At 41.2% G+C, this 27,701-nt stretch overlaps 1 protein-coding gene across 1 annotated transcript; it reads right to left on the minus strand.

The window, feature by feature from the left end:
• Window positions 1-2,821: 2,821 nt before the first annotated feature.
• On the minus strand, window positions 2,822-23,267 carry LOC111564882 (hepatocyte growth factor). The gene is made up of 18 exons (XM_023264741.3): window positions 23,112-23,267; window positions 21,437-21,596; window positions 21,003-21,115; window positions 20,271-20,385; window positions 18,187-18,335; window positions 16,705-16,825; window positions 13,987-14,105; window positions 11,101-11,266; window positions 10,867-11,000; window positions 9,952-10,045; window positions 8,600-8,730; window positions 7,782-7,811; window positions 7,156-7,261; window positions 6,501-6,575; window positions 6,131-6,280; window positions 5,930-6,036; window positions 5,312-5,454; window positions 2,822-4,586 (listed from the first exon to the last, which is right to left on the minus strand). The coding sequence occupies exons 1-18, from the start codon at window positions 23,158-23,160 to the stop codon at window positions 4,407-4,409; spliced, it is 2,142 nt and encodes a 713-aa protein (XP_023120509.1). The 5' UTR covers window positions 23,161-23,267; the 3' UTR covers window positions 2,822-4,406.
• Window positions 23,268-27,701: the final 4,434 nt, after the last annotated feature.

Consider the following 27,701-nt stretch of genomic DNA (forward strand, 5'->3'; position numbering starts at 1 on the left):
TAATTAAGCAGCAACCTCAGCAGCACATAGTTCTCCTGCGAACTTTAAACGGAAAGAAAATGTGAAAGGATCTTTGCAGCTCATCAAGAATGGTAAACCTGGGGCCCCTTCCTCCGCCAAAGTAGAACCAGTAGATCAAAGCCTGAAGCCAAGACTGCTGGGAGAGTTCTTCTCACCGAGTTTAACGATCAGGGGTGGAACATGGGGCAAGCATATGCAGAAAACATTTTATTCCAGCCAGGAAGAAATGTTTGGATTAAGCATTTATATGGTTGTTAGACACTATACCACTACTCTCAATCCTGTTCCTTCTGATCCGGCTGGATTGGGCCTGTCTGTTGACATGAAATTTGATTTTGATTGGAGTAATTTTCTGAATATTTGTGTCCATGTAGACACAGCTAATGAGATGTGAGTCGGTTAATTAGCCAGTCAGTCAGTCTGTAGCAGTCCAAAAGTTTCTTGAAGAATTGTTTTTGACAGTTAATTTCTTGAGCAATGTGTTTAATTGTGTATCAATTTTTTTTTTTTTAATGAAGCACGTTTAAAAATCACCAAAGTTGACCAAAGTGCTGTTTAATTATACGACAGGCAACAAGATCAATTAGTAAAATTAGGTAAATCAAAAATAGTAAAATATGAAGACCACTAAGACAAACCAAAGGCAATAGAATGCATGTGTGTCTTGAGATGTTTCTCAAGAATGTCAAAATTGGCAGGATGGATGGGAAGGGTATTTCAAAGCTTTAGGGAGGACACCACAAAGACACAATCTCGCTTACCCAGCAGCCTCGATCGTAGAAGAGTTAATTAGTTATTCTGGAGATCTAAGAGGCCTGCTTACAGATTGCTGTACCTCTCTGATTTCATTAACTTACTCTTATTTTTTAATATTGTCTTAAATCTCATCTCATTTGGTAGTATTGGGTGTATACAGTGCCTACAAAATATTTCAAAGGTGTGAGAAAATGATATATACATTAATTAAAACTTAGAAAAAGGCCCCAGTTTAAGGCAGTTTTTAGAGTAAAACTGAGTTTATTTCTTTTTCAAAGTATGTTAAAGAAGCAATGTATTTCTGCTCCCTATGTTGTATTTGACTGGTGTCTTTTTATACTTTTTTTCCGCCATCTAAACATAATATGAAAAGTGAGACTCATCAGGTAAAGTGTGAGGTGTGTCTTGTTACAGGATAAAATGGAGATAGGGAAAGAACACTTTTAATAGATTTGCTATTATCCCTCACACTCCCTTCTGCCTCAACTCTTGCAATCCTACACATCCTAGGAAATAAGAACACACACACACGCACACACACACACACACACACATATGCACAAGAGAGGCCTAAAACTGAAGAGTCCACAGAGAGAAGAGAAAGTGCCTAAAAAGAGGTTAAATGACATTACAAAGACAACCCAATTAGATTATGAAAGATATTCTTAACAAAGTCTGAAACTCAATGATCTGTAATGGGAGTCCTGTGGCTTATAAAAGCATTTCCCTGGAACCATCTCTCTCTCTCTCTCTTTCATTTACCATCTTTCTCTCCCAACCACTTTCTCCTCCTCTTCACTCGCTCACAAATGTTAACACACACTTGCAGCGGGATTGAGACGCAGATCTCTGCACGCAATCGTCAGCCAACTGTGGCAGCATGTGATGCTATCCTGCTACTGTGTTTGAATTTCAATGGCCAGCCAGCTAGTGAGAAACCAAAACTATTTCAACACACTGAAATACACAACCGGGATGCTGCAGAGAACATCTGTTAACGATCTCACTTTATTTCTTTATTTGCAGAACTGCAGATTGAAGCCTAAATTTAGTCTTTTTGTCTTTTCAAATTCTCAAATTATGGCTGCAAAGAATAAATCATTGAAAACTGATTATTGCTTTTAATCTTTTTTTTATGTCCTGCTTTCATGCCAGATTGCACAGAACTGACACAAACCACTGGATCATTAGCCTCCTGTACGCTGTAGAGCTCAGGGATGGGAGGGCAGATGTCCTTGTGCCTTTTTTTGTCTTATTTATGTCCGTATTTATGTTATTTATTTTTCTGTCTTTCCGTCCATCCAGCTGACCTGCGGATTAAACCAAACTTCTTACACATCATCTCTCTTTGATGCCTCTTCAGTACCTGTTATTACTAAACGCTCTGACCGTGTGTGTGTGTGTGTGTGTGTGTGCGCGTGTATGGGTTGTATATGTGTATATTGTGTCAGCATCAGCGCATACAGCGTGCATTGCAACCGAAAATGTCGATCCCAGTGTATTTTCTGCTTGCTCTATAAGTTCCTTAATACAGCATCAATGGATTCAGCGTTTAATCTCCAGCTCTCAGTCCCTGCTCTCCTACTCTTTCACCTTTACGCACTCTGCTTCTCACCCCTCTAACACACACTCATACATAGCTACACTCTTATACCCTACATACCTATCTCTGAATCCCGCTCTGCTAAATTCTAAATAGGATCACAGAGAAATACTGCTACCCTGTTGTACTATTTGTGGTAACTGCTGTAGGTATCTAACTCTGCAGTCGTGCAAGTGGATGAGAATGTGACTATAGATGCAGGAATATGCGTGTGTGTGTGTGTGTGACAGAGAGGGAGATTAGCAAGATTACCAAGACATCCTCATAGCCTCTATGCTACTGTGGTGCCATCTTCTGGTAGTGAAGCGCAACAGCCTTGTATTAATTATACAGCAAGCAGGAAAAACTGGCTGAGACTGCACACATTTGTATTCAGAACACAAACACGCCACCGAACGAATGCGACATTTAAAGCATAAAATGAAAAACAAAGTCATAGAATGGGAAAAAAAAACATTTAATATACTGACAGACATCATAAAGCATTTCAAATAATTGCTGAAATTGGGTTTAACATTTTATATATTGGATAAGATTAACTTTATAGTGAATGTACATTATACAGGAAAAACATAAGGCAGTATTGTACAACCTGTAGAATATAGCAGCTTGCAGCATCTTTCAGTGCGCACATGTCCACACACACACACCATTTTCTCACTCACGTATGTACATACGTAATATAGTTATAATAAAAAGCCATCTCAGTCATTTACACTGGTAAAGGAGGTGTGTTAATATGTTTCAAGGGCCATTCAGTCATCACAGTGAAGCCCATTACAGACAATTCGGTTACAAAGCCCATCCCATCCACGAAGTTTGAAGCAACAGACTTTGTGACACTAATATCCAGAGTGGAATGGAATTGGGGGTCTGCCAAGGTCTGAGTGAGGGGATAATTCATTCAGCACTGGCTCAAACATGCACAAGCTCACGTACACACACACACACACACACACACACACACACACACACACACACACACACACACACACTCCCCCTCTGCAGTTTTCTTTATGCATACAGACACTGCTGCGGAAAACCATCCAAAAACAGACACGGCCGCATTTAATTTACGCTTAGTATTAAGGAAATAGATTTTGTATAGAAAGAGCTTGTGTGCACACATGAATGCTATATTTTTTGTTTTCCATTTCAAATCCTATAAAGGCTGGGTAACCGTACATTCATTTTATGTACACAGAAAGCAAAGAGCGTCCTCATATATACAGTCAGTGATATTGTGGTAACATTACAATACTGAAAATGGAGTTTATTAGGTGTTGTCGTACATCTGACTTTGACTGAAAGCTGAAACACGCCGATAGTACACTTTATATCATTTTCCTGCCAACCTTCACGTTCTCCTGTCATAGATCTATAAGACCTAAATTACATTTAGAGTGTCACAAATACACTCATTAAAATACTATGTACAGTAAGGACCACTTTATCTAAGCCCCTTGAGATGCTTGGAGCTTGGCAAGAGTGCCCTTAGCGTTGCCCTACCACTGGATAGTTTTCTAAGTGGCCCATTAACGTACTCTACATAGGGAGCTGCAGAGCCACTGCATTTGGTGTTCAAAACATTCAAGTAATGCCAGGAATCGAGACTATTCACATACACACATACGACTCTGGTGGAAATGGGTGAAAACCAAATATTTGTTTGCCTGGTCTGCTCCCAACTGAATCAAAGCCATGCTTATTTTTTTCAGTAAAATTCAACCTGTATTGGGTCCCTTCTTTACTTGTTAGCTGCTCCAGCAATTCATTTCCTTCTGTATGTCTTAAGATATGAACAATATCAACTTTTAGGCCTCATATTTGCCATCATTGACTCTTAGAATCAGTACAGTATTCGTTAATGAAATCTTACATCATAGTGTACATGCATCTGCAGATCACCTTCCATGTAAGTATGTAAAAGACAGGAACCAGATGTCCTGAGTGCACTGCTGAAGTTCAGAAGTACAGGCTCTGGATTTGATGTAGTCCCCTGATTGTGATTTATTCAGTTAAGTCGCTAAACAATCTCAGGGTTGGGGTAATATTTGAAGACTTTGTAGATCCACTGTGTGTAGAAGGGCACATTAATGAAGATGCCGGGTTGGTTGGCTCGAGCGCAGCCTCTGCCAGGGACGCTCACTCCCACAATAACCCTGATCTCACCATCCTGACACACGAGAGGGCCGCCATAATCCCTCTGCAAAAGAATAGAAAATAGATAGCACATTTCCGACGTCAGTGGGGAGAAATGGCGATCATCATTGTTTATATTCATGGCAGGGTTAAATGAAAGCACAGTGTCTTTTAACACTCTCAGCAAAAGACAGTACCACCAGTATTTGTGAACATTGGCAGCGCTCTTCCAAAGCTTGAAACCACAAAACCAAGTCTTTGATAGCTGATGAAATGTAGCGCAACAGTCTCCAGCTGCTCTATTTACAACGGACTGAAGACTAAGCCTCAGGATTCAAACAACATTTGTTTGAGATTTAGATCAAACTGGGCTTTGAAAGCAAAGCACAAATGTCCTCATAGAGTCACACTGGGAACAATTACTTTATCCATAGGTCTAAAGGCCTGTTCTTGTTTACCAACAAGAACTGAATGCAACCATATGAATAATAGTGAATGAGTTTCCTTCTAAAACAATTTTTTGACCTCATGTTTAAATGGTTCTCTGGCTTCCTCCCACAGTCCAAAAAAAAAAAAAAAAAAACATGCTCAGGTTAATTGGTGACTCTAAATTGTCCTTAGGTGTGAATGTGAGTGTGATTGTGTAGCCCTGTTACAGACTGGCGACCTGTCCAGGGTGTCCCCTGCCTTCGCCCTCGATTAAGCGGTGTATAGATAATGAATGTTTGGATGTTAAAATGGTAAAAAATCTCACTAGGATAATAATATAAACTGTTCCCGACAGTTTACCTCACACACTCCTTCATTCCTTCTCCCGCCTGCACAGATCTTGGTGTTGGTGATGTGGAGGTTGCCTCTGTGCATCTCTCTACACCTGCCACTGCTCACAATGGGCAGATCCACTGACTTTAGTACATCATCATGACCAGTACCTGAAAGAGTTAAAAGTTGCACCTTATCGTCCATATTCTATTGTTGCACATGCAATTCAAATGAAGCCACTGGACACTGGAACAGTTTTTGCATGCATATGATCTCACAATACATCATAAATATACAGCTAGATAACATGTCACATAGTTGTGTATATCTTCACAGCTGAATGGTTTATAGAAAAATTATGGCCCATTTTATTAAAAATGTCAGTTTTCTCTAAATCTGTATCTCAAGCAGTACTGACGCAAGGTTAAAATATTACTGACACTGTGAGCCATTATTTAACAGAGGACGTAGTATAATATGCTTTTGCGCCTCCACCTTATAACATTTAATAAAAGAAATCAGAATGCTCCAAGACTGCTGCAGGAGAAATGCAATATAAATGCAATATATTGCAAACCCAGGTGACCTAGAGAGCTCGTATGTATACAACAGCTGTGGTGAATATACAGTGGAGAATATTAGTACCTTTGGTCTCTCCCCAGCCATACATTTTACATATTGTTCCCTCTGGGATGGAGCATCCAGCCACAGGCAGCTGAATTGTATGGACGTTGTCTGCAGGAGAGGCAGGCCTGGACGTATTTAAAGAAAGTACAAAACATAATCAACGTCACACACAGAAATATATATTATTGTGTCTTTAATATGATTTTTACAGTCACTCACTTAGAGAGCTTTAAGAGGGCTAAACTGGAGCCCTCAGGGCCACAAATCACATGAGCAATGCTGACTTCCTGTCTCTTGGACCAGTCGGGAGCGTCCTCTCGAATATCAGAGACTCCCAGCCACACCCGATACTCACTGAGGTCTGGAACACTGAAGAGGCACAAGACAGAGTCAATGCTTCGAAAAATACTCCACATTTATTACTCTATACTGAGAGGCACTCTCAGTCAGATCTGGACAGACAGTAGTGACTATGGTTCGATCTAGAGATATAGACATGAACTGAACAGATGGGTGTTACTTTTTATACTGAGGGTATTAAAGAAAGAAATACATAAGAAGTGACATTGACAGGAAGCACTGAAGTTACCATGAGGAGAAGCACTGTCTGTCAGTAAGCACCCACTCTTCTCGTATTAGGGAGCCGCCACACCAGTGCACTGACCTGGAAGCAGCAGAAAACACACAAATGTCATATGAAGGACAGATATTAGGATTCACTAGCTATGAACTGTACAGAACCATATGTTGTCTGCTTTAAAAACTATACACTGAGAAATCCAGTTGATCTTCGAGTATGTTAAGTTTGAGTACAGGGACATGTAGTAGCTAACAATACAGTTCATAAAAACAAAACGTTCTTGATTATATGTCAGCATATGGTAAAGTATAGCATTTGTAGTGTAGACAGTCCGTGTAGTTTACAAAAATCTGTAGAAGTAAGTAAAAGCTTTATCGAGTTCTATCCAAACTACAGAAATACTGTGCTTTTTCCTTTACAAGAGTTTCTTTCCCTATTATGCAAGTTTTATTGCTATATGAAGACACTGATTCATCACAAATGCAAAAACTCTGAAAAGAGCATTTGACCCCTACACTAAAAACAAACACACACAAAAAGAAAAAAAATCCCAGATTTTTTTTTTTTTTTTTTTTTTTAACGAATTCAAGGGAGGTCTGGGCAGGATGGCCTACTGTTCTTCTTCAGCGGTGGAGGAAAATGTGTAGAATAGTAAATGCCGTACCCTCTCTGTATGCTGACCATCCAGCTGCCGTCTGATATTCCCACCCGACCTCCTCCCACAATCCTGGGACTTTTATGGATAAAACAGCTCACAGAGGACAGTCCACCTAGTAAACACACACACAAACACTCACAATTACACACCCAAATATTTTAATGTATCTCATGTCATACAATAAACATTTAATTTAGGCCATAAATATGAATTCACAGGCAGACACATCCAGTAGTTAATTTTGACATATTGTTTACACAGTCACAATACAAGAGGCACTTGAGCTGCCTAATGATCCGCCCTAATCATCAGTTTACATAGAAAACATAACCTGTTATGCTGATGAGGCCATTACTTGAGGTCATTATAGAATGTGTGGCATAATTTGAGCGCTACATGAGAGGAGAGTGAGGATTCATCTGGTCTTGAGGTATTATGAGCAGATGAACTAGTCAAACAGAGAGACAACATAATGTCCTGCATCATGTACCGTAATAGCTGGACGTAAAAGGACAACATCAAGTTCTGTAAAAAAAAAAAAAAAAAGAAGCACTACTAGCCTTAAAGGCTATCAAACAAAGATTAGCAGCTTAGCCACTTGTAAACACAGATGTGCTGACAGAGACACTCACCCAGAGGAATGTTGTTCAGTGAAGTATCACCTGCAGAGAGAAGAAGAGACCAATAAAATGATTATGGAATATTAAACTGATACAAGATAAGAAGCTCACGCAGGGATGTAAATCCCACAGTGGGTGTACAGCCATCAGAGGCCTTGTGTTTGTCTGCCATGTCGCAATCACTTCTTTCAAATCTGGACTTTCACTGAATGTAATAAGCCATTAGGGATCATACTGGTATGTCTGCAAGCAGTAGTAATTTAACAGTTTAAGATTTTTAACCGGAACAAATCTTCAAGTTATTTTTTATTCAAAGTACCTTTCCCATAGTTTCAGGCGACCTTCTGTACATTTCTATACACAGTGAAAATCAGTCATAATCTGCTTCCACTGTGTAATCTAATGTGGTGAACATCAAATTCCCATTTTTTGTCATTTCATTATTCTTGCGTGTAAATGCTGTTTGCATGTTGACACTGCGTTACCTCAAAGTTTTAATGGTAATTTGTCAAGATGGTAGATAACGTACAGTACATTAAAATTACAATCCTAAACACAACAGCATCGTTTGAAAAATGGTTTGTTAGTCGTGTCAAGTAAAACACTTGACAGAACTACACACTGGAAATAAAGTGTGTGTGTAAATGAGGCAGACAACCAGACAGAGTGAAAACAAATCATCACTATCTCAGTCTTTGATCTTTAAGTATGATAAACCTTTACTTTCACATGGTCTCACCGTGTTTTCTGTAAGTGTGGTACTTTATATGGGCTGTGTAACTCCATAAAAGCAGTAAATGTACACTCATGAGAGCACTCTATGCACTCACATGGCTTTACGTTGCAGTAGTCCCAGAGTATTGCAGAATTGTTGGTGTGACACCAAGGACCATGTTTGTCTTTATCAGGATTTCTGCAGTAGTTTCCCTCCAGGCTGGCCGTCAGCATGCCCCTCTCGCCACTGGACAAACACAGAAACACAAAAGATCCCTTAACTAATCTTTCATCAACACAGAGCGAGCCCCAAAGACAATGGTCAGAACAAAAGGCCGTTTTTTTTTCTGCAGCAAGCTGATAATTTGTCTCCTTTTGAGAGTACAAAGGATTTCTTTGTGATTTATATCCATTAGTAAAAGCTGAATGAATTTAGCTAGATATGATCTGGACAGTCAAACTACACAGCTGTGTAGGCTCTCTGCCTCCAGACAAGATAAGAACGTGGATCTGCAGAGGAATTACTCACTGAGACAGTATGCACCCACCTACATTCACATATCTAAAACATACTCATGCAGACGTATCCCACACATGAGTTGTTCTCACAAGACTTTGAAAACCACACAAACAAAATTCTTTCTCACACCAAATTCCTCAGCTGACAATTGTGATAGAAAAGGGTACCAAATCACAGCGATCCTCCGTTTCAAATCTGTGTTTATGTGCGTTATATTTCTAGCACAGCCAGCCCTCACTGTGACTCCCTAACCCTGACTTTTGACCCCTGGGCAGGAGCCAAGCAGCGCTGCTGAGTGGCTTTGAAGTGTCTCTACAAAGGAGGGGTTTGGGGTCAGAGGTTAGGAGTGAAGTGTATATCCTCCAGCCCAGTTATCACTGGGAGTCATTCCTGCTTAGTTAGGTCATCTTCAGGGAAACACTTTTCTAGCCATTAGGAGATGCTGCAGAGGCTAGTCATGGTACCCGCAGGAGCTGTTTTCACCTCTGAGAACCAAGAGGCTTGACTTGATCCTCGAACAACAATAAGGCTTATCTAGAGGTCAATAATAAGGTGCCTCCCTGTATTACCACAATGTCTCAGGTTTGCACACATGGTTCTCTGAAACACAGACCCGTTCTCCTGAACACTGAGGCTGTCCTGCACAAGCTTGTATCCCAGACAGCTCATTTCCCAGGCGTTCTTTCTCCTTTTGAAGCCTATAAAATTTGCATGTCTTCTGCTCATTATCAGTGGTTTTTCTTCGATTCCACCGTGCTCCTAAAAGTCCTTCATACTTTGATATGCTCTAGTGGTTAACATGGTCTAGAACTGTGTGATATCTTGATCTCTATTTTAGGCAGAGGCGCTCGTCTGCAATTTATTAATGGTGCAGGTCTGGTTTTTAAATCACGGTGGAGTTTGGGAAAGTTATTAGGTCGGGAAGCAGAAGGGATCCAGTGGGCTGACCTGTTGCTGTGGTCTCTCCAGGGAGCGCAGGGCAGGTTTGATCTAGTCCTTGACTGCTGTCCTTGGTAATTCTCGCCAAAGCTTTCATAGCAGTCTGGATTTAGACACAAAAAGAGGAAATAAGATGAGACAGGCATTCTAGACACATACTGCACACATGAACAAACCAAAGATTTGAACAAAAACATGCAAACCAGGCCACACAGACATTCTTTGCCAGTTTAAAGTGTACTATTGTGCATGCAATACTGTTGAAATAAAAGCTATAAATAACTTGGAACAAAAACAACCCTTAGTTTAACTGTCATGACTGTCACACTATATGTTGAATATGCAAAGCTAAGAATACACAATGAAGCAATCCACAATGATGTCTTAGAAAAACATAGGTCATACATAAGTTTTTAAAGCTGTCCATCACCCTTCACTTCATTGCTGTATGGGAATGTATGCAGCCCTCAAGGGTGTACCACAACACAACCGCAGACTGGGTTTATAATCCCAATGCAGGGCCACACAATCGAAATATCCTTGAGATCCCTGGAGAAATTTGAATTTGTGTACTCAGCCATAGATCTACATCTTTTACTTTCAAATCTCTTGCTACCCCAGAAAGAATCCCAACCAACACTAATCCTTCCACTCTGACTTTCACTGTCCAGTGAGACCTGACCATCCTGAGCTGCTGTCAGATTATATTTATGTGAGATGCGGTGGTCAGTCCTTCCCACAGACCTAAAGTACTACAGTTTTCCATGGGGACGGAGAATACGTGGTTACAAACCAATATGTGTGGTTACACGGTCTCATATGAACTCCACCATCCACAGAAATACCACATATTTCTCTGCTTAGGATGCGGAGAAAATCAGCTTTTTCCTTGCTGCTTTCAAATAAAGCTGTTGAGTCTCTCACCGCTGACAGGCTTGTTTTGGGTGCCGCACTGAGGGATGTTGGTGCAGAAAATTGTACGGACTCTTGGGTCTGTAGTAAAACACCAGGGGAATTCTTGACCATCTGGATTCCGACAATAGTTCTCTCTCAGGTCCCTGGAAAACACAGAGAAAGACATCCTGTAATCTGCTCAGATCTAAGAGCAGGCTGGTGGGTGAGTGAGTGGATGTTGCCTCATGTTGGTTTCTGACTCACTTGCAGGGGTAGGCTTGAGGCATGAATGTGTGGTTATGGGGATACTGCGAGTCCCAGCGTTGGCAGGTGAGTCCTGTGGGCGTCACGTCTACTGTCCCCCTGTAGCCCTCTCCTCTCCCCTGGTAACACTCGGTTGTTTCCAGCACATTGCTTTTCTGAGGTGTTTCTGTCAGAGATCAAAAGATATTGCGTGTATACAAGTCAAGATGATGTACAGAGCATTTAATTTCACATATATAGCTTTTGTAAATTCCACAATTAAGGTTAAGAAAAATCATAGAAATAAGACTCTTGTGTTTACAGTTGAAACATCACCTAAAAACTGAAGCTTTTGCCATGCTCATATTTTCTAAAACACATCCTCTCATTGGTCTTTGAAGCACATGACTAAACACTGACTAAAATTAGACTGAGGCATATACTATAAATGGAAAGAGACACAAAAACAACTGATGCTTAACTCATCCTCGAAAACTTTAAGATGGGAGCAAGATTATTGAGACCTACACATACTAAACTCCCCATGCTTTATGACTTATTTCCTTCAGCATGCACAGATGCTGAATTTCTGAAAAAACGCAGAGAACAGCACCACAGATGACAATTGTAATCAAGCTGCAAGATAAATCTAAATAGTTGGACGTATTTTCACGTGTAATTGTACCAAAATAGAAAAGAAAAATAGTTTGGGTTGTTAATTTATGCTGTGATTTCAGTGGAAAGAGTAAAGAACTGATAAAAGTCTCATTTAGTTCAAATGGTGGATGGAGAAAACAGTCACTGTGGATTGCAATGATATGCACTTCATGTTTGTGGTGTGTGCTGTGTTACTGATCTGCAACTTTGATGAAGTGGAATCCATCTGCCTGCCATTTGTAAATCATTTTCCATGGGTGTTTTTCTCCAAGGGTTTCCAGTAACTGTCGCAGAGGTTCCTCCAGTGTGTTGTGATTTGCTTTTCCACACCAGGCCCAGAAAGATTACAAAAATTAGCCTGCTGACATATCAAGGTGTGACAGGCTCCGATTTCCTCTGAATGCCATCTTCTGCAAAAATGGGCTACTGGCCTGCATCTCCTGATTGTTTGTTATTGCCACAAATAACAAGCATCAGAATGTTGGGCTTTTTGAAATGTCAGGTGTACGACAGTGCTGTGGAATATGCTTGTATACTTCACCAAACAGCACTATATAGAGCCGAAAGTCCCACACTGAGCTTTTCTACACCTTCAGATAGTACTATCCTTCCAAGGCACTTTTTGGGAGGCAAAACAGCCTCCAGAACTTCATTATTCCTCAGTTACACAATGCAGGATTTTATCTCCCAGCTGTCGACACCAAATGGTTCAGAGTGTAACAGATAATTTGCTATGATGGTAGCCAAACCAGTTGGCCCCTAAATTCCACCGTGTCCTCACCCTCAGGTCCTGTGTTAACATGAGAGCTGGATATATTGCCTTTAATCTGAATATATTCAGTTTGTTGCAGTACACATATGAACAATGATTAATATTATTGATAATCATATTGGTATGCTGGTAAATTAATGATAGTAATTTGTTATAGTGATTTAGCATGGAAATAGTCAATGTGACAGTGGCTCTGATATGATGAATGGCTGAACGGCGTCTGTCTTGGCTACCTACTTTCAACAGAATAGCTCCCTCTATGGGTTTGGATATCATAAAGTATAACTAGGCTGATTAAAAATTGGAATAAACAAGACAGGAAGTCTTATCTGCGCTACTTTCCTCTATAGAAAGGCCGCTCATTATGGACAAGCAACCCAAGTTCATTAGCCTGAACATTGCACATGATTGGATCCAAAAATGTGTCACTTTGCAGATCTTCAAGGCTCTAAAACAGGCATTTTCTACCCATACAATATGTCTAAAAATAGATATGGACTCATTTGACAGTAAACAAAGAAGAGGCCTTGTCAAAAGAACACTTTATCTCTCCGTCTCTTGCTCTGTCCTCTCTGCCTTGTTTTGATTAAGACTAACTGGGTCGTAAACTTGGTCTGTTTCCAAAAAAACTCCCATATCAGGGAGGAAGTGAGGGAAGGATGGAGCGCACGGGGTGGGAGACGGTTTTTAGAGGGGGGAGAACACAGAGGGGAACAGTGAATCACTGAGTCCGCATGGAGGAGTGCCATCTAGTAAACATGGTGCCAGGACTGCTGATGATTCTAGCAGGAAACCAGGCCAGTCACAGACTCAAGAGAAAGAAGCTGAGCCCAACAATAACACGAGTGCTCTCGCTGTTTTATGTTCTCGAGGACCTCAGTGGCTGTCTCAGTGACTCTTCTCTGATTGCAGGGTCAGCTACGCATACATCTGCTGGTTTACGGCAAGTGCAGCGACACACAAAGCACAAAGCTCAGACAGGGCAAACACACCAAGTTCCTAAGCATCGGTCACGCCACTTACACTAAGTGGGTGAGGTGTAGTGAAAGCGATCTGCTTGTAGTGTGTATGACCCTGGTGTTGTGTCTGTATGTCTTACAGGAGGTTAATGCGGAGCAGTAACTGAGCCCTGTGCAGTTTGACTACGACACATAAGAGCTGGCATAGAACAATAAACAGCAGACCAGTGGCGCAGGGGGAAAAATAAACATTCTGGCTATTAGAGAAGACATAACAGAGAGCCAAACCCAAAAGGGGAACTCTGCATGTGTGTGTATTTCATGGCACCAGCCAATAAGAGGGAGAGGAGTGGTAAAATGAAAGGTACAGGAAGCTGTAAATTCTGGTGCAGTCAGTCAAACTTCGCGGACCTTCACTGAACACAAATGCGCCGACTCACAGAATATACTTCAAATGAACGTGCATGGCGAACGCTAATGCATTCAAGCGCACACAAACATTCATGCATAAATGCTTACCGCACACTTTGATGTTGCAGTACTCCCAGGGCGTGTTTGGGTCTGTGGTAAAGCACCAGGGTCTGTGGCGTCCATCTGGGTTCCTGCAGTAGTTATCATCCAGGCCCTTGTCGGGGTATCTAACACAAAACATGCAGAACAATTGACTTGATGTGTACGACAAAAAAAAAAAGCTGCAACAGAGTGAAAAACAGCACAAAGCAACGATCCCACCACTGCACTACCCATAGCACAACTCCTTGACTTGAAGTTAAGTAACTGTAGCACAAAACATTAACTGTCACATAACTCTTAAAACCCAGATGCGCCTGAAGAGAGAATCATGTTTCCATTTTCCTCCCGAATCCCTCGCAGAATAAAACAGTAGAGAGGCGATTCAGCATTGCATGCAACTGACACATTAATAACTGGAATAGTGCAAGAACTCCATCTGTGAATCTGTTCAGAGGAAGATAATAAGTTGCACCACTACAGGTGTTCTACAGTAAGTCATCCCAAAGTCCCAGATCCCTTCAGGCCTGCAGCCTCTAGGCATGCAGTATCAGGCTGTGGGATACTCTCATTACATTAGTGCTGTGAGCAGTCTGGGGCGTTTACACAAACACAGGGATGATTAAAGATGTGGTAACGAGTCTGGGCTAATCCAGACCACCTGCCATCCAACTACTTGGAGCAGTCTCGCTCACAGCTGACATACATACACACATAAACAATCTAAGATCATGTAGGGAATACTAATGAAGATTGAAATATATGGCCTCCCTAGGACATATTTAGGTATAAATTATCTTAAGTTTGGACAAAAGTCTGCTTCATAATCTGTGCTCATGGAGGCATGAAAGATGCTGAAAGATGCAATGTACATCCTAAATCTAAAATTTGAGTTGTCGCCATCTGAAAGGATCTTCAGGATGCCAAAGTGTAAACTGAACCGATGCAAGAATTCATTCATCCCATCTGCGTTAAGGATTTCAAATAGCGTAAAGTAAAGGAAACACGATTTCACTGGGTTTCAGACACTGTAACTTCAGTTCAATTCAATTTAATTTATATAGTGCCAATTGAGAACATATGTCTTCTCATTGAAGTTAACATAGTAATGTGAAGACCTTACAAGTTTAGAACAGAGAACCCAACAAACCAGAGTTACCTTTGGATTGCCTATGAGCAAACAGTTGGCGACAGTGGGAAGGAACCAAAAATAAATAAATAAAAACAAAATGTATGTATTATCAAGTTTATGTATTTTATCTATCTATTTTAGCAGTCTATTTTATTACCTCTTATTATACAGAATGATTGGTTTGACTATTCAAAACTATCATTTTTTTTAAATTATTTTTTATTATTTGACAAAAACTGCTGGTCGATTATGTCTTTTTTTAATCAATTATAATGATTGTCTCTGTGAAATTTGGCACTTCTTTTTAAACATGTGAATGTACATTATGATGTATGCAGATTCAAGCCCAAGACAAGATTCCCTGTGGGATAATAAAGGTCATATCTAACTATAAGCTACAGAGAGCAGCGTTTTCCAACCACAGAAAGGCTTAGACATAGTGTGTAAGTGTTTTTGCAGAGCCCCTTAAACCAAATGAGCATAAACAGGCATTTAGTTGACGTATTTGAGTGAATGTGAGAGTTTTATGTGCTGACAATAAATAAATAAATACATTTTAAAAATAGAAAACATGGACAGGTAATGGAAAAGTAAGCTGGCAGCAGGAATGACCTGCCGATCAACAATTACTGCTTGGATGAATGTGTGTGACAGATTCTCATTGCCAAACTAATCAAACGGCTGATTGGATATTTGTCTGTCTGTATATTTGTCAACTCAAATATGCAGATAAACAAATTGGCAGCCATTTATAAGGTAAGCCTTAATAAAGAATAAATTAAATATAAACCTTTTTTGCTTGGGAGTAATACTTATGAATGTTAACAAAAGCCACAGCAGAGAGCGATACGATATACCTCTGTAGTCTATTTTACAACTAAAGAAACTGCTAAGTTTGCATAGATACTCATGTACTCAATTACCTTATACCATGAAGGTAGTTAATTCTGCAAAGAGACACTCTGATCGAACTACTGTTAGTATGATCATGGCTTCGTAGCTAAAGATAGACTGTTTTGACACATAACGTCTTGTTCTGATGAAAAACGCTGGTCTAAAATGTAGTTTATTGTGTCTTTTGCAACCATAACTTCAATAACTCAGAATTAATGTTACGTAACGGGCTAAGCACAATAAGTGTTGCCAGCTTTCTTTCACAAATGTGGTGAGGATAATGGCAAAAAGACTATTAAAAATAACCTAAAATTTCCTTCCAATTACCATCAATTTTCAGACAACACTTAAGCCTTCTGAAAGCCTCGAGAAACCCTGGAGAGCTTAAAATAATCTGCAACAGTTAAGTCAGAAGAAGAGTTTTCTCCACATACCACTGTTAAAAACACACAATTACACTCTGGATTCCAACAGTATTCCTTTGGGGGAAAGTTTTCATTGGCTGACTTCAAATCACTTAATCTCCCAAATAAATGCGCCACAACCACATGAAACAATTGGATGGATACATGAAACATTCTCATGCTTTTTGATATTTTGTGCAGCCATGTGTGTGGGCTTAAGTGTGATTGAGAAGGCCCAGTTTGGTGTGATGCAGATGCAGGTCTGTGAAAGTGTGAAAGTGTGGGTGTGTCCATCACCTCCTGGGGTGGTACAGGTGTTTATGTGGTTCGTCCAGGTCCCACCGCTGGCATTCCTTTCCACTTTCTGTGTGGTCCATAGGTCCTCTGTAATCCTCACCATTGCAGTTCATACACTCAACTACACAAAATGAAACACAAATGCACACACAGACACAAGGACGCTTAGAGAAGCACATAATCCAACTATAAAAAAAATCCACTATCAATAGATTGAATACGACACTGGCAAACTTACTGTTAACAGTCTAGTCATGGATGGACACACACACAAACAAATAACAACTAAGCATCCAGTTTAATACATTTTAGCTTCTGATTTCCTCCTCTTAAATAGCTGTACAGCATTTTGCAATAAACTAATAAATAATTCAATACCCAGTGAAGCTCTATTATGGAGATTATACACTCAATGTATGGAACCACATATTATATGTCAAACTAACGAAGTCAGATGTCTCTTTAGTGAAAAGAAGTCACCATTTGTTGCATGGTGAATATTCTACACTGTCTAGTGTAAACATCACAGAGGATGCAGATTAGAATCAGATGTTTAGTCCACTCCTGTAATGACAGAGCACATTTAATACCGCAGGCCGCTTGTGTGCTTGTACACTCTTTGTTTGTGTGTCTGTGTGTATGTTTCCCATTAGGACCACTTAATTTCTGGAGAAACCCTAGCAGTCATTTTCTCCTGAAAGAGCGCAGGCCTTCTATCAAAATAAAAAGTCATTATCTCTGCGGTACAACTTGTGATAACCCAGTGAGACACCATATGTTGGAGAGCTGGAGAGCAAAAAGGATTCCCATTTTCTCTTATCGAACCAAAACCTGGTTGCTCGTTAAAGTGATCCAGTGTCATGCATGCAGAGGAAACAACCCCTCTGACAGCATGAATCCCCAGCGATTAGATAACAGAGGTCATTATCATCTCCTCCTTCTGGGAGACATCAGGGCCTGACGGTAACATTGTGTGGCAGAGACACACTGAGAAAGTGGTTTTCTTTCATCACAACCACATGTATGCCACGGGGATGGATAAAATGGCTAACAATTTATGTAGAGGAGTCGACAGCGGGATTAATAACCTCTAACATTCCGACACCCACTTCTTTAGGTTCAAACCATTTACAAAACTTGAGCCTGACAGAATGAGAAAGGACAGCGTAAACTGAACCACACACCTGGAAACAGCTGTAGCTGGCCTCTGCAAATCAAGAAAACCTGTGCACCTACAACACATATGCATTTACAGATGTATAGCAGAGCACAGTTGTAGCGAGCATGGCTGCAGTCGAAGCATGTGATTGCTAAATTTGCTGCAACTCATTTCAGACTATCAAACCTCAATTTACAATGTGGAGCGGGTATTATTTTAAGATGAATGATGCAGGCCAGGCTTGTTCTCTCTCTCTCTCTCTGTGTGTGTGTGTGTGTGTGTGTGTGTGTGTGTGTGTGTGTGTGTGTGTGCGCGTAGCCTACCCTGTGAACACTGTGGTATGCCACACTCCTGGTGTCTCAGGTGAGGCCGTGGGTCAGTGGTGAAGCACCATGGGCCAACGGTGGAGTTGTCTGGGTTGCGACAGTAGTTTTCTCTGAGGTCCTTCTTCCTGAACCTCTTAGACATGAATCTGTCAGAAGCAGAGCTGCAGTTACACAAACAAACACATGTACCGAGACCAGCTGCCAAGTATTTGAGCTCGCATGCAGAGGAACCTTTTTTTTTTTTTTTTTTTTTTTTGAAAAACACCCAAGGCCACAGTTTGTGTTTTTTTTTTCTTTTCAGTCTCTGAGACAATGACGACTTCGTTTTTCAGAGAGCTGCTGCTTGACTGAAACCTACCAGTAAACATGACTAGTGAAAATTAACAAGTAATTGATGGTGATGACAAAGGATTGAATCATCAGTGGTCTGATATTGTTAATTAGAGAAACCACATTCGTATGTAAAAGCAATGTCACTTTTCCATGAGGCTGGTTGTGACCGTAGTGTAAACACACTGACAAATGAGTCATATCTTTTCCATCAGGCGAGCACATGGCTGTGGTCACCAGTTGTGATGATGGACACAGCGAGTGTAGTCTTTGACTCAAGCAGTGTTTTTCCACATGATGATGAAAAGATAAAGTTATGAAGTAGTCGTTCAGTGGAGTGGGTAATGACAGGTACAGAAATGAGAAGGCCTTTACTGGGCAATCAGAAATGAAGGGAAATCTTTCACTGATAAAAATGCCATTTGTTCTTGTGTGTGTGTGCGTCTGTGTATGTGTGTGTGTGTGTGTCAGTTTGTGAGTTTCCCATGCCTGTAAGCTGACTGATAAAACATACAAAGTGCCTGGGTTTAATTACCTGATTTACAGAGGCATTAATAGCAGCCTGATAAAGCAGGTTCACTGGAGGTACAAACGTGCCCTGGCGGCTTTGATTCGTCTGCCGCTGCAACAGCTCACTACAAAGCCTTTCACAGGGATTTAATACCTCTGAGGAGAGGGGAGTGGACTTTTTTCCTGTTTCTCTTCTTGTGAAGGCAAATATTATTCATGTTATTTGTGAATATTGAGCGATTTATCGTGAGCTTTTTCTTCGATAAGAAGAAAATATGTTATTTTATTCACATAAAAATAACTAAATATGATGATGACAGGAAAGGCCACAGTATTTATGCAGAACTTGTAAAATGGGAAAGAATGAGGTAGCATAAGGTTCCAAGATAAGGTTTATGTTGTGTTCTGTACAATGATCTCTGATAGTTGATATCTGATCCAAAATAAACCCAGCTTTGTTTTACTGGTACTTTCTCCCCAGTGCCATTTCTGTAGCACTGTCCTCCCTTGACACAAAATATTACATTACAAGCATGACCACCAACAACTCTTTTACTCTTATTATTATCTTAAAGATGTTCAGACATGATAAAATAAGCAGATTTCAAAAGAAAGCCCTAAAATACCTTTAAATAGACAGTACGCTTTGTGTTTCCTTCAAATTAGTGAAGTCATTTGTGTCGTGTTTCAGAAACCATAGTAATTTGAAAAGAAAGGATTAATACAGTTGTCTTGCTGCGTACCAGGCAGTTATTAGAGATCAGTGCTAATTGCACTTTCATGATCCTTCAGTGGCATCTTTTGTTTTTAAACTTTATCCCACTGGGAGAAGCAGCTTATCAAAAAGTATGTCTGCATATTGAAAAATGAGCTTTATCTGGGAAGTTAGCTGGGGGATGTACCTAAAGCTTAACCAAAGCCTGCGTATTAGATATGATCCTAATCCCAGTAAAACACACACACGCGCACACATTTGCACGCACACACATACCTAGATAAACAGTAGGGCCACAGCAGGAAATGATCTGTGACTCTGTAAAGCGTTACAATGAGGTCAGTTCTGATGAATGACTGCTCCCAGGAGCCTAATCAACCCCTAATATATCATACGCATACACACACACATACACAAAATAGCCTCGAGCTACGAGCTAATTGCGTCACTAACAGGCCAACACTAACACTAAGAAGCGCCTTAAAACACTATGTTGTTTGACACTTTGGTGGAATCAGGTTCTTACTTGTGTTCATGAGGAATCGGAGAAGCCCAGGCCTGGCAAAGGATCCCGCTCACTGTCACCGACCTCCGACCCCTGTAGCTCTGACCTGTTCCCACGATGCACTCTCTCACATAGTCTGAAAGAAAGAGAGGATGGGGGGGACAGGGAGACAAAAAGTGATAGTAAAAGTGAATGCGCAAGAGCAACAGCTTGGTCACAGCATTTTTGTACGCAAACTCAGTCCAGATGATGAAGAAAACAGACAGAAGATGTTCAGCTATGATGCAGAGCTTAACAAGGATGTGACAATGCCAAAAGTCAAATCTGTTTTCCTAATCTGCTCTAAAAATTTCCATGAAATACATTACACAAGCTGCATGTTCACGGCTGTGGTCAGTCAGACTGAAATGAAATGGGGGTGGGAATTTCCATTGTTTACACAAACACCGCTTAATGACAGAAAATGAACCATAATGTGCTATAACACAATAAACACGACAATGGTCCTTGCCCTTCCTTGTCTCCCCCCTGAGAGCTGCTATTATTGCAAAAGTAAAATCACCCTTAAAAAAGGTATTTATGAAGCAGTCAAGTTCTCTTACAAACTCTGACTAAACCTCCACTGAGCGAATGTTGCCTATTAGAAGCAAGACGACATAAAGGATTTTTTTCAGATGGAAAGGCATGATGACAAGAGGAGACACTAGTTTATTAACAGCTGGCAGAGAGACAAGGTGGAACAGTAGGGAGCACCTTTCTTTTGATAGAGTTGGTAGTTGATGTTCTGGTGGCTCTGAGTTCCTGGTGAGTTCCTGTCGAATGACAGCCACTGGCATTTCCTGTTTTTATGATCATAGACGAACGCTCTAGAGAATAAGGAGGAAAGGAAAGGAGGCTGTGAGAACATGACAAGAGTGGACATCATAATGGTCAGTTCTCTCTGACTTCTAAAAGCAAAAAGCAACCCAGGGCAGTGAACACAGCTATTAACATGAACATGCAGAGGAGGAGGCCTGCTAAACCAGAGGAACAACAGTGTGTTAGGCCTGTGAAAAGAATAATTAGGAGAGTTGTGGAACTACCACAAACTTCACACTCTGTAAATTAACAGCCTTTGGGAGAGTTACTTTCCCCTGCTAGCAAACAAATCCTGAAACTGAGAAGTAATGCCAATAGAGCAGACCAACCTGCAGGCGAAGGGGAGTCTTCTGCCGCGGCTGCAGGATTTGGCACACCTGGACAAGCTCAGCTTCCTGCTTTTGGTGAGGTGGGAGGAATCAGGAGACGTGACAACCAGTTGGACGCCATCGGTTTTCTGGTAGTCCTGGAGTGCATTTCTTCTGCCCTCTGATGCACAATTACATAACATAGTCATGAATATTCAGCAGCATTAATTTCACATTTAAATGTCTGACACCCATCTATACTTAGAAAATCACATCAGGCAGGACACAAGCTGACACTGACGGTTTTGTGACAGTCTAAAGACTTTTCTACTCTACTTTCGAGCTCTAACTGCCTTTTTTTCCATTGTACTTTTTTCTCTTTTATTATAAGGAAGACTGAGTCTGATTATTATTGATAAACTGACACACAAACACATCAGCAAACTGTTCTCTGTGGTCTGGGAGGATCATCTGCTAATGAGCCGAGCGAGAACAAACATTGGGCACCAGCATTACAATGTGTGAATTAGTCTGCTTTAACTGTGCATCCTATTAAGTGTACAAGACCTAATGGGATGCACAGTCATTTATCACTGGGCCCAAATGAAACCAAGGCTGACACACACACACACACACACACAGACACCTCTTCACACACACACACACACACACCTACACACACGCACACACACACACACTCACTCACAAACTGGGGGGAGTCAGTGCTGTACCTCAGTGGTTGGCAGGTTTCTCTGCATCTCTGGGAAATTAGAGAGCCACTAGACATTTACATTTAGAGAGAAAACTCCTGCCACCGTTTTTTCCTCCCTCCTCCTACCTGTTTTCAACTAACTGCCCGCCTATATGCACTTCAGTCGATCTAAGTGCTTTTATAAAAAACAAACAAAAAAAAGAAGTGTTTTTGTTGGAAATGTGCCTGAAAAACTGCACAGTTCGGCGCATACAATAGAAGAACATCAGAGCTGGTTTCAGACTGTGTGTTTGGACAGTTTCCGGGGATCACAGAGGACACACTGGCTCCGTGTTTGTCCGATTCTCAACTTGAGTTCACCGGCTCGGCAGTTTCTCCGCCTCAGTGCCAATTTGGAGCAACGGACCGCGAAAGTCACACTACGTTAGAGCAACAAGGGGACGATTAATTTGATTTTAATAGGTCATTCTGGTGGAACAGTGGGCAGCCTCTTCATGTAATTTATTTATCTCGTTATCTGGCCAGGTAATGCGTAAAAATGCGGTGTTAATGCGCTCTAGCAGGGGGGATGACACAACAGGAGGAGTTGGAAATGGAAAAGCTGCTGCTGTAATGTTTTTTCATAAACTGATGATTTCTCAGAAGGCTGGACAACGTAAGAAATATCCTCAAGCTTCTGTTTTAGCACTTAAACTGCATTATATTGTCAGAAATAAAGCAGAAATTGCGCGTTTTCTAAGGAGGTACAAATATCACAACACCGGCAGCACACTCAAACCTTCCTTATATAATTATTTACCCTAATTTTTCAGTCAGCGGTAATAAGTGAAGAGAAATAAAGCTGCTCTGAACTCATGTTTGACGGTCTGCTCTGCGTAAAGCGCAAACCAGTGCGTCCACACACAGTGTCCAGACCTCTCTGAGCAGCGATCCGAGCACTTGTAAACAGTTTTTTCGCCTTAAAAAAAAAAAAAAAAACCTTACCGGAACAGGAGAGGAGGAAGAGTCCGAAAACGAGCTTGTAAATCCACATCGCGGTCGTTACGCACCAACAGTTTCGAATTGGATAAACGCTCGTCCCTTTGCTGCGCCGTCGGGCTGCGACCAGGAGAGATGTAGCTCACACCACTGCACAGATGATGCGTCTCCTCTCTAAGTACTTCCTCGCCTCCTTCCCTCCCTCCCTCCCCCCTGTGCGCGCGTGTGTAGTATATCTCTCTTTCCTCCCTCTCCTTTTTCCTTCTGTCTCTTGTCTCTCTCCAGCCATATTCCAATTTCCAATTAAGCTTTGTTTACTGGCCCTGACTGTGTCGCGCAGATAATACTGTGAAAGCTTAATAGCTGAATGCCAAAATCAATTTCTCGATCCTCCTCAGCATGCGGTCTTCATCTATGTGTTTGTATGCCATGGTAAAAGGTTACATTTATTTACATGTATTAATCAAGACCAAGTGATTATTGTGTTTAAAACTATCCTAGCATCTTTTTTTTCTCTACTTCTTTCTTCATCTTGCATGTGTAACTTTATTCCAACTCCTATATACACAAACCCTTAAACAGCACACGAGGTTAATATAGACAACAGACAGTACATCCACACACTTGGATCTGCAATATTCATTAACTGATTCAAACTTTACAACAAACCTCATCTACCAGAGCCTTAAAATTGTAATACAATACAATCAGGTTACCATAGATACAAGTCTAGACATATTGTAGTGAAGCTGTGAAAAATAAAAATCCCTGTGAGGACAGTTGTTGTAATAAAAAATGCATATATCAAACAGATTTTATGCTCATCACTTTCTGTCACACAGCAGCATTCAGCGCAATCATCCTGTTGCATCCTTTCCTCTCTTTTTTTTCTCCACAAGTAGCTCAATGAAACCGATATAGGCACTTGTAACAGACGGGAAACTCAGTCGGGATGCAAAAAAGGGGGAGTTGTTTATGCTACTTTACTTCTTCCCCGGAGTCAGATAAGAAGTTACTGGTGGGGGGGATGGATGAGGACATGGCATCCCAGTCCATCTCCTTAGTGTCATCTCTATTTGCAGTGACGACAGCACGAGATAGCAGCAGTGACACTTAGCTGGCCTTAGCATTTTCCTCTAAACATCCCTGATGCTGCAGTGGCAGAGCAGCATCGTTCTCTCCTCCAGTGATAGTGGGATGGGGTTTACGGTAAACAGACTTCATGTCAGTTATCACAATGCAGATGGAGAAGTACCACATTGGGGGAATTCCTGGTGTTTTCTTTAAAATCACAGCATGTGTGCAAAACAAAACAGATGGAATAATGCATAAATATTTAACATGAGACAGACTCCATCTCTATCTCCGCTCTGGTTCAATGAGTAATGCTCCTGTGGCTTCCTGAGAGGACTACAGAGTCGTTTGCAATAATAAACAATCAGCCATGAGTCAGATACTTTCACTGGAGCAGAGCACCAAGTCTCCTTTTTCCTTTTTTTCCCCTCTCTCCTTCTCTACCTTTTTCCACATCTGCATACACATGCAATAAAACCACATACACTGTTTCTTGCAGGCAAACATGCATCCAGACTCCTGTTTCCTTTGTCTTTTACTCAAATGTGCACACACACATTAACACACACACACATGCGCGCACATAACGAGCAGCAGATGACTGGATAACCTTCACCAGTTTGAGCTCGCAACAAAAAGCCCTCATCACCACAATCTCATTACTGACTCTCCGAGCAAGAATCCAGTGGGTGTTTTCACTGCGTTGGAGAGCCACGGCTTCTGCTAGGAGATGGAAATTAGAGAGACCCAGTAGCCCACTGCTTCACTCATATGAGTGCCGTCACCATTCAAGACTCCTCACATCTGTGGCTGGTTATTGCCAGAAACTTCATATCTCCATGCAGCTGGTAATGGAGGGAGGAAGTTCAATGGGAGATGGAGATGATATGGAAAATGAAGAAGCTGATGCACAGAGTGTAGATGAATAGTGTGAGAAAATGGATTTACTGTACGAGGGAGGTGTACTCGCTGCCGGCCTGTCTGTGTGCTTATTTGTGGAGTGTGTGGAGTATTAATAGACTTCCTGTAGATTTGTTTGGAAGTGTTGTGTGGATTGTGCTGTATGCTGTTGTTCCTCTGTACACTTGTGTGTGTGTGTGCGCAAGCGTGTGTGTGTGTGTGCACATTTTCATCTGCAGCAAATTAGTCGGACCTCATTGTGACCTCTAATCGCTCCAGCCTCTCTTCCAGATTTCAGCCATATGACCTTATGTTCAATAAATGGATGGGAAGGAAAACTGAAAGAGTGACGTGGAGAATAGGGTACAGACGGTGTGACAGTTTGAGTGAGACAGAGAGAGATAAGTAAAGTGGAAAGAAACTCAGATGGAGGAAACGTGGGTGTAGAGAGCAGAGGTGGCTCAGGTATTTCACTCTAATTAGAAATGAAAGATGTTTAGGGCTTGTGTTTAGTGTGAATGTGTGTGTGTGTGTGTGTGTGTGTGTGTGTGTGTGTGTGTGTGTGTGTGTGTGTGTTGGGGTGAGTGATGACAGTGGTGGGCCTAACCACTGTAAACACAGATACTGTGTCAAGAGATCCTCCTTTAAACAAACACACACTTCCTGTTGTCAGTGCATGCGATTGTAGTCACTGCTCGTAATTGAGATCTGCTGACAGTTACAGGCAACACAAATAAACGACGCACACACAATCTGTCTGTACAAACAGTTTGAAAACACGGCTTCTCAGATGAAACGGGGGTAATAACAGACTTTTTTTTTCATCGCAGCCCTGTGGTCTGCTTTTGAGTCAAACTTCCATTTGATTTTCTTTCTAAGCATGATTGTGAATAAAAATAAAAAATAAAGCTGAAGAGTGGGCAGCAGACAGAAACGCAAAGCTGGAGTTTTAACACAGCAGTTCATTATCATGCACATTAACGGACTGAGTCACCAACACATCCCCCAAAATAGATTTAAAGAGGATCAGACGACTATTATAGATATAAACCACTCAATACGCCATTGATTTTTCTCTCATAATTCACTCTTCAACAGTGAACAACTGCTTTTGTCATTGCCGCTGATGCAGTGAAGATTTATTGATCACAGAAAGCAGAGACCGAAATTTTACTGATGACTCATCTGTAAAGTGCAATGAAGATTTCATGCCTTGGAGAATAGATTTTTTTTTCTTTTTTAGCTGAAGGGATATTACTTTCAACAACAACAATAAAAAAGAAACTCGTGAGTAAAATGTAGAAGAAATATTCTGTTGTCTGCAGCTAGTGTCTTGTCATGTAGCAACTTTTTAAGCTTCCAAGCTTCAGCAAGATAATTCCTGAACTGGTGGCTATTAAATCTTAATTCATACTGAGCAATTCAATTCAACAGAACACGTTTAGTTCACAGTGCACAGTTCCGGCTCGGCTTTTGTCTCTCCCTCCTCCTGTGTTTATGGGTGTTGATGTGAACGTTTGAGACTGAACCTCGGAACAATCCTCCAACAAAATGGCCTGCTGAGTTTGTATATCCACACAAACCATAACTGTTTAAATGGCACATCCTTCAGCATGGTACACATAAAGTGTGTCACGCAAACACATCAACATTCCACACGCACCCCATTGTGCCGGCCCTTTGACGTGAGATGTCAGTCACCCAAAAACTGCAACAAACTGGAAAATACACACAAATAGGTCATGTTTACATACACAACCTTTATTGTGAAGGAGTTAATATTTTGTGCAGTTGTGTTGCTTTCTGATAGAAATGTTTATTTTTGCAACGACCTTCCTGAACCCAGCAGCCTATAGCGGAACCTATACTTCCCATTGGGGCTCGTCAATTAGCTGCAGAATCAAAAACTGACTGAAAATATAAGCTGACACTAACCACACACAGGGAATTTAACTCCATAAGTTCCAGTGGAGCTACTGAATCTACAGTTGAGTGTTTAAACATTACATTTACACACAAATAGACTATCCACAATCTGGAATTTGAGGCAAAACACGCTGAAATTCCAAGCATCTATCACGACAAAAGAATAACCGCTGCATGGTCACAACGTACAGCCAAGCTAGGAAACCAAACACTGCCTGAAGACAAGGGGGAAACTTAAAATAGTGCCTAAACCTGTGTTTCCTCATTTCTTACACATCTGCTAACAGTCAGCTTGTCTTGTCTGCTGCTTACTGCTAATTTACCCCCACGTGATTCACATAGAACCGGAGACACTCATGGGAGGAGAGGTGGTCGGCAAAATTAAAGAACTGAAGGGGAAAAAAAGCTGCTCTGGGGCAGCAGGTACATTTCATCCCACATGTGTCTGTGTCAGACCTCATACATGTAATTAACATGCTGATGGTGAACATGGCACAGAGCAGGCGGCTTTGCGAGCAGCCTGGGTCTTCAGAGCCCACCTGAGTAATTTGCCAGAACACACACAGGTAACTTGAAGCATGAACACACACACATAAACACACTCTGGAAGGTCTTTTGGCACTGGCTGCTTTTGAGTTGGACTGCTTCACTTCTCTTAGCAGAGTTGCCAGTGGGACAATACTCAAGTGTTTCCAA

Source organism: Amphiprion ocellaris, chromosome 3, assembly GCF_022539595.1.
Source record: "Amphiprion ocellaris isolate individual 3 ecotype Okinawa chromosome 3, ASM2253959v1, whole genome shotgun sequence".
Classification (NCBI taxonomy): Eukaryota; Metazoa; Chordata; class Actinopteri; family Pomacentridae; genus Amphiprion; species Amphiprion ocellaris.

What these genes read in the sequence shown, in the direction of transcription:
- LOC111564882 (XM_023264741.3), bottom strand. Translation starts at nt 23,160, where the DNA reads ATGTGGATTTACAAGCTCGTTTTCGGACTCTTCCTCCTCTCCTGTTCC. An exon ending in TGGAGAGACCACAGCAACAG is followed by an intron (nt 8,731 to 9,951) that starts GTCAGCCCACTG and finishes GTGTTTGTCCAG; the next exon opens with TGGCGAGAGGGGCATGCTGA. An exon ending in ACTGAACAACATTCCTCTGG is followed by an intron (nt 7,262 to 7,781) that starts GTGAGTGTCTCT and finishes TGTGTTTACTAG; the next exon opens with GTGGACTGTCCTCTGTGAGC.